The sequence below is a fragment of the Pyricularia pennisetigena genome, chromosome 1 (assembly GCF_004337985.1).
Source record: "Pyricularia pennisetigena strain Br36 chromosome 1, whole genome shotgun sequence".
Classification (NCBI taxonomy): Eukaryota; Fungi; Ascomycota; class Sordariomycetes; order Magnaporthales; family Pyriculariaceae; genus Pyricularia; species Pyricularia pennisetigena.
Window position 1 is genome coordinate 5,328,948 of NC_043740.1, and position 8,954 is coordinate 5,337,901.

The following is an 8,954-nucleotide window of genomic DNA, read 5'->3' on the forward strand; positions in this document are numbered from 1 at the left end:
ATCAGCGGGCTGCTTGCTCACAGCCCCAGCGCTACCCAAAGCGCACCACCCACTACACCAACCATGATGCCGCGCTCCACGCCTGCCATGCTTGCGGCGGAACTGGGCGCTGTCGAGGGACGGCCAGACGGGGTGCCAGTTGCTGCTGGGATGGTTGTGGTGGCAGAAGCAGCAGACGTCGGGCTCGGGATGAAGCTGGACGGGTTGACCGTGTTTTCGCCGCTTCCAACGTTGTTTGACATGGAGCCTCCAGACGCGCAGGAGCAGACTGTTTTGTTTTGAGTGTCAGTATACTATGCGCCCTTATGCAAAGGCAAATAAATGAATAATATGGCGGCATGGTCGCAAAAAGAAAAAGAAGGAAAAAAAGAAAAAAAAAAGAAAGAAAAACAAAAAACTCACCCTTTTCAGATCCGTCAATGGTCTTTTGAAACTCAGACTCCGCACAGCTCGTCTGGACGCAGCTCTCGACGGCGGCAAACATCTTGGCCTGCTGCTGACACTGGCACTTGAAGTCGGTGCCGCCGCAGCCAATGGTCGGGGCGCCGTTGAGGAAGCACGGCTGGGCGCACGATGGGATGGCCGACAGGGCGACGCTGACGCAGTCTTGGGCCGTGGCCATGCCGGCAATGAAGACGGCAGCGCCGGCGAGGAGACCACTGTTGAACCTCATTTTTCTCTCTCTCTCTCTCTCTTTTCCTTTCTTCCAAGATAAATTTGCCGTTGACAAGCTTGTAAGAACGAGCGTATGGGCTGCCCGGGATTTACTGGATAAAGAGGTAGAGAGAAAAAAGAAAAAAGTGGGCGAGGAGGCAAAGACAGGCCAGGCGGGTAGGTAGGCAGGCAAACGTCTTGTAAAAAATAAAATATTGGAACCAAGAGAAACAAAAAGAAAGAAAAAAAAACAAGCGCCAGCCTCAAGCCGTGAGGGTTACAGCAGACAGACGATGCGTTGCGGGGGATGGAGGAGCACGATACCACGTTAATACGTCGTACGCCGATCCAACCCCGGCAAAGGATATCATGTCCGAAGACTGGTTGAGGCATCGCCGTGTGACGAGCAGCTTGTCACTGCACTGCAGCCAATGAACGGGAGGGCAACATCAAGTCGTTTCCCACCCCCCCTTTTTCTTTCTCCCTTTCATCACTTGTCCTCTGGCTTAGCTACCCGACTAGGCAGCCCGTGTCGATTGGCGTTGTCGATAGATTTGCCCAAAAAAAGTCTAGACTGAATTGATCAGCTTGGGAGGGATTATTAGGGGAAAACGCCACGAGGAGGACATCTCTATCAATGGGGTTTCATAGGCGTGAGGGCTAGTATAGTCGATTCACTAATTGTTGGAGGTTCAGTTTTGGTTTAGCGCACCCGCAATCTTTTTTTTTTTTTTTTTTTTTTTTTATAATTATTATTATTTCCTTCTCCTTTCCCCTGGCTTGTGGCTTTTCCACTACCGGCTGTCAAATAAAAGGACGGACCGACTTGGGAAGGACGGACTATCGGTAAACGGTGTAGGCGGCAGTTGGGCACCATGATGAAGTCAAGTTTCTTTGCGGGGTGTGGGACCACGGGCAGGGGTTCCCCGCTTGAAGACCTTGGTCCAAACAAGAAATTTGTAGTGAATTGAATTACTACAAGCTAAAAGCCGAGGATGTTCCCCTCGGTTGGGACACCGAGATACAAACATGTGCTCGACCTTTACTCGACAAGATCCAAGTCCTCATAGTAGCGATAGATGCCATTCGAATACTTCTGCCTCTTCCCGCTCCCCAGATACTTCTTGATCGGCCCCGTCTCCCTGACCGCCTCGTAGAGCCGCCACAGACCATCGTGTTTGCCCGAATCCTTGAACTTGGCCATGGCCCTGGGGAACATGAACATGACGCCGTCCAGGCACTGGAAGAGCACCAGATCGGCGCACGTCAGGCGGCCCCCGTGAAGCCACGGCCCGTCGCCGCTGGACTCGGAGTCGAGCACGCGCTGGAAGTAGTCGAGGAACAGCGGCAGCCTGGCCTTGACGTACTCGCGAGACTTGCGCAGCGCCTCGGTCTTTTGGTCCTCGTAGTACAGCCCCGACGAGATGGGGTGGTGGCAGTCGTGCGGCTCGTTGCTGAGCCCGTCGAGCGCCGTCAGCACGAGTCCGTTGACGACCCACTTGTTGCAGCCCTGCGGCATGAGCTGCGCCGGGAACTGCTCCGCCAGGTACATGAGGATGTTGGGCGTCTGGCTGAGCAGCAGATCGCCGTGTCGCAGGGCCGGGGGCGCATAGTAGGGCGGGCAGGTGCTGCAGTCGACGCCCGCCACCAGCTTGTTGTTCTCGTTTCGCATCAGAGAGAAGATGAAATCCATGCCGTTTTCCTGGTGCGCCGAGTCGCTGTATGTGGCGCCGACCAGCTCGAGGGCGAGCCGGATGTGCTCGGCTCGACCGGGGATGGTGGGCCAGTAGATGAGATAAAAGTCTCCGTATGCAGACATTTTTTTTTTTTTTTTTTTTTTTTTTTTTTGGACCTGAAAAAGTATTTGATAGCTTGCTTATAAGTATGAAAGAACCTGACTGAATGGAGTCGATTGATTCTTGAAAATTCCTGGATTTAAGTGATTTTTTTTTCTTCTTCTTTCTTTTTTATCCGTCCGTCAGTCTTTGGCCAGTCCGATGTGGCCTTTCATACGCGAGTTGGAGCAGCAGACGAATAGCCGTACTCGGTCTCTGCTCTCCCTCTCTCTCTCTCTCTCTCTCTCTCCAGATGGTTGTTGTTACAAAAAGGCACCGGCCGCAATCTTACTCGGCAGTTCAGATGAATTTGACAGCCACCATGTTCTTTCCTTCTCCAGAATTTGCCTGTGTGGGGATTTTTGATTTGTTTTTCGATTGGTTGATGCAAGGTTGATGTCATTATGATATGGTATCACAACAAGACCGTCCAGACTATACAAGTCAACAATGAATGTACAAACGACAAAAAAGAAAAGAAAAAAAAAAAAAATAAACTTTCATCTCCCCCATCAACCGCTCCCAAGCACTTCGGTGTTCCCCCACCCCCGACTCCCCATGACGCGCTCAACCGTCGCCCGCTGCGCCGCCTCCACTGCCAGCGGTACCATGCACCAAGCGGCTCGCCGACACTCGCCTTCAGTATACTCAAAGTCGTCGTAGATGAGCCTGGCCAGCTCGACGCACCCGTTTTGTATTTTGGACAAGCGACAGTCGTTGCAGTGCGTCGGGATGCGGCCTCCCTCTGGGCTGGTCAGCGGCACATCTGCCGTCCTGCCTACAGTGAGCCCCGGAACCGTGTGTCCGCAGCTGCTGAAGATGAGGCTGGATCTGCACGTCGGGCAAGAGAAGCCGTCCTCGTTGGCGGAGCGCCACGACGCGAGGCAGTCTTTGCCAAACATGTGACCGCATGGCAAAACTGTGGCCTTTTCCGTCTCGTCGCCGGTCGTGCTGCTGCTGATGATGTTCCCCAATTCGCGAATTTCCAAGTTGCTAGCCTTGCAAATCTCGCACTTTGCTCGAGGCGGATGTGTGGATGCCAACCTATCCCATGACGATCCATGCTTTTGCACCCACCGTCGAAGCTCTGGAAAGAAACTAAAGTCGACCATGGTCGAGCCCTCGCGTCCTCTGTGAGCTGTCTGGGTGGGCGAGTATGAAGAAATGATGGAATTCATCGTGGCCGGCTTGCTGAAGCTGAATCGGTCTGAAAATCCCTCGAAATATGCGCAAGACTCTAGATCTTCGGCAACATCTGACTGAGATGATGCCAGCCCGTCTCGACTCTCTTGCTCTGACCCAGCTGGAGATGGGCGAACGCCAAGCGAGAGCAAAAGTTCATCCGCCAGAGCCTCGAGACGCATTCCGGCGGATGAATTCAGAAGCGGAGATGACAAGCAAATGTCCTGTTGGTCATGACCCGTACTGGCGCTGTCCCTCAAGGAGTAGCTGCGCCGTGAGCTGATTGCCGGTCTCACCGTATACTGTTCGGCCCGTCTTTGAACCACGTAGAGACTGTTTGCAAGGTCTGGGTTGACTATCAGCCCCCTTCGGTTTCGCGCAAGATTCAGATAGATATCATCCAATTCCAGCTCAAAGGGAATGCTGTTGTTTTTGTTGTTGCTCACCTGGAATGGCGTCTCGTTCTCATGGATGAAATTGGTACCCCTGGCTAGCCGAGGGTATACATTGTCTTTTGGTTGCAGAAAGCCATTCCCGGCCTCTCTCTTTTGCGTCTTTTCCCTCTGCTTTTGCAGCTCGCCCTGTCTTTTGGTGATTCGCCTGAGGATATTCGAAGCTCGTTGCAGAAGGTGGCGCCAGCCCCTACTTTGGCTTTTTTGTTGGATTGCCATCATATTGATTGAAACTGCTCTTCTTTTTTCTTCCCAGTCTGTGTATTCGGTCCAATATTGTTGCTGTATTGTGTGCGAGCGACAATTGAAAATGAGTATATGGAATTCAAAACCATTCAAAGAGAATGAATGACTCTAGACTAGACGAGGTATCTCTGGATCAACAGTGTTTTTTTTTTTTTTTGTTTTTTTTTTTGTTTTTAAATCAAACTTCAGTTCCATTTCTATTGTTTGACCTCTAATCTGATTTCTTTGTTGCTTTAGCAAAGATATGCAGGACAATCAATGCCTTGACCTTGGTTATGTGCTAACAAAGAGTAACAAGCGACAGCTGGTAGTATCGTGATTCGTGACAAACACACGCAGGAGGCATTCTTTGTTTCTTGCAATGAAAAGAAGCAGAAAAAAGTAAGCCCAGGCTACTTAGTAGCAAAAAAAAAAAAAAAAAAAAAAAAAAAAAAAAAAAAAACAAATGTCAGGTACATGCACACAAATCTCAAACGGTAAATGCCCGGACCACCCCAGTCGTCCTCTTAAACAGCTCTGCCCATATTGTTCTTAATATTGGCATACTGCGACCCAGGGTAAGAGAGCCAGTTCTGCGCGCTCTCCAGCTTGCCCAGGAACTTGGCCATGTTCCTCACGATGCTGTTATTCCCGGGCTTGTCCTGCGAGGACTCCCAAAACATGACGCCCCCGATCTGGTTCTCCTTGATGTAGCCCGACTTGAACCGCACCGACCTGAGGTCGTCGTACGATATCAGCTGCCCCGTCGCGTTGTCCATGCTGTACGACGCCTTGGCCACGTCGTCGTAGAGCACCGTGGCCCCGGCCCGCGGCAGGTCCTTGTAGGTCCACACCCCGGCCTGGCCCTCGAGGCTGCCCGTCGTCGAGGCCGTGTACGCCCTGCCCAGCCCCGTCGTCTTGTCAAACGACCGCCCGTACAGCGGCAGACCAAGGTTGATCTTACCCGGCGACACGCCGCCTTTGACGTAGGCGGACACGGCCACGTCGATGCTCGCCTTGGTGGTGGGGAAAGGGCCCGGAAACACGTTGGTCTGGTGGCCCGTCGTGTTGTCCCACGACCCGGCAAAGTCAAACGCCATGATGGACCAAAAGTCCAGGTTGGCGTCCATGGCCTTGAAGTCAAACGCCGCGTAGTGCGTCGGCCCCGCCGGCGCCGGCATGCTCAGGGAGAACTTGTACTGGCCGCCCGTGTGCTGCTGCGAGTAGTCGTCGAGACCCCTTCGCAGCTCCTGCAGGAGGAGCACGCAGTTCTTGTTGGTCTCGTTCGTGTCCGGGTACTCCCAGTCCACGTCGAGGCCGTCCATGCCCCAGTCTCCCATGAGCGTCACGGCCGACGACACAAAGACCGCCCGCTTGGCCGGGTCCGCCGCCACGGGCACGAACTTGGGAGACCACGTGTAGCCGCCGATCGAGAGCAGCGTCTTGACCTTGCGGTTCGCCTGCTTGATCTTGTACAGCTGCTCGACTAGCCCGTGCGCGTCACTCGAGTTGCCTCCTCCTCCTCCTCCTTGGGTGCCGTTGCCAAACTGCTTCTGGGTGTCTGCCCATGGGTCGGACGAGACGCTGGTATTTTCAACGTTCCTTGTCAGAATTTCAAGCCCCGCCAGCTAGGACATGGACAGAGAGAGAGAGAGAGAGAGAGAGAGAGAGAGAGAGATAGCTGAACTCTGTCTGACTTACACGGTGCCATTGCTAAGAATGTCTGCAAACGCATACTGAACATGCGAAATGCTGTCCACTGCGATCTGCTCTGGCAGAAACTTTGCGCCGTATATGCTCCAGTTGGTCACATAGGCGACGCTGCGGTACGCGCCCGAATCCTTGTTAGGGCATATGTCTTGGGGAGCCTCGCGACCGTGCAGCCTGCGGCCTTGAGATGCTGTAAGTCTTGAGGTGACAGATCCTGCCAAGACTGTCAAGGGGAGAACGAGTGTACTAGGCCGCATGATCTTTGCCGTAGAGGAGTCTGACCAGTGACGAGAGCAGATGCGGTGCAGGTGCAAAGCCCTGCCACAGAAGAAAAAAAAAAAGAAAAAAAAAAAAAAAGGTCAATCACGGATTCATGAGATATTAATCTACATCTCAATGTGCCCAGCCAGGGTTCCCGTGGCCTGTCAATCCAAAAAAAGAGCTGCGGCCATATCCAGCTTAGGTGTTTCTGTTCGCATGACGAATCCTCTGCCCGACTAGCTTTGATGGATCGCCCATCTGCATCACTTCAACTCATCTCGAGAACAGCCAAACGGGGGTTTTGCTGGTGCTATATCAGATGTGATTCCCCTTTTGAGTCAGTACATGCCCAAAGCGTATGATAAACCACGCAGCCTGGCCCTTTATTTAGGAGCTGGATCTCATTTGCTGTGGAATACGCTGTTTCAAGTGCATGCCCTTTGCTTCCTTCCCCCCCTGTGCCACATCATTATTTATGGAAAATCCCCCACAAGTATACGAGTAACGACAATGGGGGTACCTGGTATCTATCTATCTATCTATACGTCTAATCATGTCGAGCACGTGGGTATTTTCAGCGCTCGAGCTCCCTGCGGCTGACAGCCAGAACTTTATGCGCCGCGTGGCAGGACACGGGCTTGCTTACGTGCCACAAAAAAAGTTATGCCTGGTCGTGCATACAAGCCGTTCATTGCGCCTCATGAGAACGTTGCAGCTCTTGCAGCCTGTTCCCAGTCTTGTCTTGTGGCAGCTGTCTACCCCTTCCCGCTTCGTTTCCTGGCTAATAACTAGAGTTGTCTTTGTGCCAACCAGGACATCCTTCGATCTGAGCAAACTTGAAACATAGAGGCCGCTCAGTACAAGGGGACAGAACAGTAGAACAAGTTAATAGTCAAACCGTATTGCATTCTACACTCAAGCTAGCTACCTGCCGTCCAGGCAGATGCAACCAAACGCTCTTTTCCACCAACGCCAGTACGGATCCAGTCCTTGAACCAATTAGAATAAGATTCAGATAACCCCGTTTTTATCAATTTGTCCCTCCCTGCATAGTCTCTCAAAACCCAAGAAATTCCCTAATACAAAAAGTGAGGCACCGAGGAATGCTCTCCAACTCGGATGCCTGTCAAGCAACAACACGTACTAGAACTTACAAAAAGCTCGAGCGTTTAGTAGAGCACCTCTCGCTTTGCCGGCACAGGTGGCGGCGGCTTCTTGGATCGGCTAGGTGGAGGGGGCGGTGCCTTGCGGCTGCCCAATGTGTTCGCGGTCCGCGAAGCACCACTGCCGTAGCTTGTTGCAGGTGACGAACACCTGTCTCCCGCGCTCCACTTCGGGCTGTCACCGCTGCTGGTCGTGTCGTCATCGTATCCATCGGCAAACACGTTGTCCTCCCGGGGTTGCGTCACTATACGGCTGACGGGACGAAGTTGGCCACGCAGCGAGCCGATGTTGGCTGACATTGTGGCTGCGGCGTTTTGCTGCTGTTGGAAGCTCGGCTGGTACCCGCTAGGGGTGCTGGACCCGGACATTGATTGCGTGTTACGCTCAATCGTGGCGCCGCCCTGGAATGTGTTGCTACGTACCACGCCAGGGCGGGCTGGGACGTCGGGGGCGGCACCGTTGGCCGATAAGCGCGATGCTGAGCGGATTGTGGGCATGCGAACCGGTGGCGCAGGCTCGTGTTCCTCATAAGTGTAATTCTGGACGCTAGAGTTGCCCGTGCTGCCGCTAGTGTTTGTGCGCGACAGCCTCTCACCAAATGACTGCGTCGTGTTCGAACGGCTCCTAATCGAAATGGTAGCCCCACCGGGCCTTCCACCAAAGCTACTGTGCATGCTTCGTGACGGCGAAGCTTGCACATTGGCACCAGCCCAGTTCTCTCGCGTGCGGCGGAGCTCCTCGGCACATCGCTCGTGGTATTCAAGCTCGGCGTCAAGGAAGCTCGTCAGGTCGCGCGTCGAGTCGGCCTCGGCGTCCTTGATGTCCTGCATGCGCCTGCATACGTCTTCGGTTGTCTCTTCATACTTGGCCTTTGCTGAGCGGACTTCCTCCTCAATACAGTAATCGTCGCGCCGCGCCTTTGACAGTTTGGTCATGCTTGCATCGTACGCAAGTCGACGGTTCTCCAGCTTCTTGCGGGCGGCCTGAAATGCAGTATCGCTGTTAGTTCACAGAACTTGAACGAATGCACCGGCACGGCACGACTGGTAATAGGGTGTAGAGAAACGTACCTGGTAGTCCTTCATTGTAGCCAAGCTTCGTTCTAGGGACTCGAGCCATACAGTCGTGGCATCGGCGACGAGCTGCTCCTGATATGCAGCACAGTTTTCATTGGCGCGTCCCAGGGCTTCATAGATGAAAAGTGAGTTAGTTGTGCATCAATAATAGTAGACGGTAGCGAACCAATTCTTACCTATCAAGCAGTTTCCAAAATCCGAGTCGCTCTCAAAGTCTTCTCCGTGGCTCACCATGGTTCGACCAAGGTATCCACCTGCAAGGCCCTTCTCCTTGTCATCGAAGGTATCGCGGCGGCCAAGCCACTTAACGTAGGCATTCATTGACCTTTGCAGACGCTCCATGCCTGTGTGGATTATTAGATTAGCTATGCTATGTTTGCAGCAGACAATAAGAC

At 53.1% G+C, this 8,954-nt stretch overlaps 5 protein-coding genes across 5 annotated transcripts in view; all 5 read right to left on the reverse strand.

The window, feature by feature from the left end:
* Positions 1 to 17: 17 nt before the first annotated feature.
* On the reverse strand, positions 18 to 673 carry PpBr36_07963 (uncharacterized protein; the record flags this gene model as incomplete). Its single annotated transcript, XM_029895096.1, has 2 exons — positions 18 to 268; positions 403 to 673. 2 exons carry the CDS (start codon positions 671 to 673, stop codon positions 18 to 20), a joined length of 522 nt encoding a protein of 173 aa, XP_029748535.1.
* A 1,023-nt stretch (positions 674 to 1,696) lies between these two features.
* On the reverse strand, positions 1,697 to 2,473 carry PpBr36_07964 (uncharacterized protein; the record flags this gene model as incomplete). Its single annotated transcript, XM_029895097.1, has 1 exon — positions 1,697 to 2,473. One exon carries the CDS (start codon positions 2,471 to 2,473, stop codon positions 1,697 to 1,699), a length of 777 nt encoding a protein of 258 aa, XP_029748529.1.
* Positions 2,474 to 3,001: 528 nt separating this feature from the next.
* On the reverse strand, positions 3,002 to 4,345 carry PpBr36_07965 (uncharacterized protein; the record flags this gene model as incomplete). Its single annotated transcript, XM_029895098.1, has 1 exon — positions 3,002 to 4,345. The coding sequence occupies one exon, from the start codon at positions 4,343 to 4,345 to the stop codon at positions 3,002 to 3,004; it is 1,344 nt and encodes a 447-aa protein (XP_029748530.1).
* Positions 4,346 to 4,875: 530 nt separating this feature from the next.
* PpBr36_07966 (uncharacterized protein) lies at positions 4,876 to 6,315 on the reverse strand (the record flags this gene model as incomplete). The annotated part of the gene is made up of 2 exons (XM_029895099.1): positions 4,876 to 5,932; positions 6,050 to 6,315. 2 exons carry the CDS (start codon positions 6,313 to 6,315, stop codon positions 4,876 to 4,878), a joined length of 1,323 nt encoding a protein of 440 aa, XP_029748531.1.
* A 1,173-nt stretch (positions 6,316 to 7,488) lies between these two features.
* PpBr36_07967 (uncharacterized protein) overlaps positions 7,489 to 8,954 on the reverse strand; it is a gene marked incomplete at both ends in the record, with an annotated part of 1,758 nt that continues 292 nt past the window's right edge. Inside the window, 3 exons of the mRNA XM_029895100.1 lie at positions 7,489 to 8,466; positions 8,554 to 8,669; positions 8,736 to 8,903. Coding sequence (XP_029748532.1) covers positions 7,489 to 8,466; positions 8,554 to 8,669; positions 8,736 to 8,903 — 1,262 coding nt within the window. The remainder of the gene's footprint in view (positions 8,467 to 8,553; positions 8,670 to 8,735; positions 8,904 to 8,954) is intronic.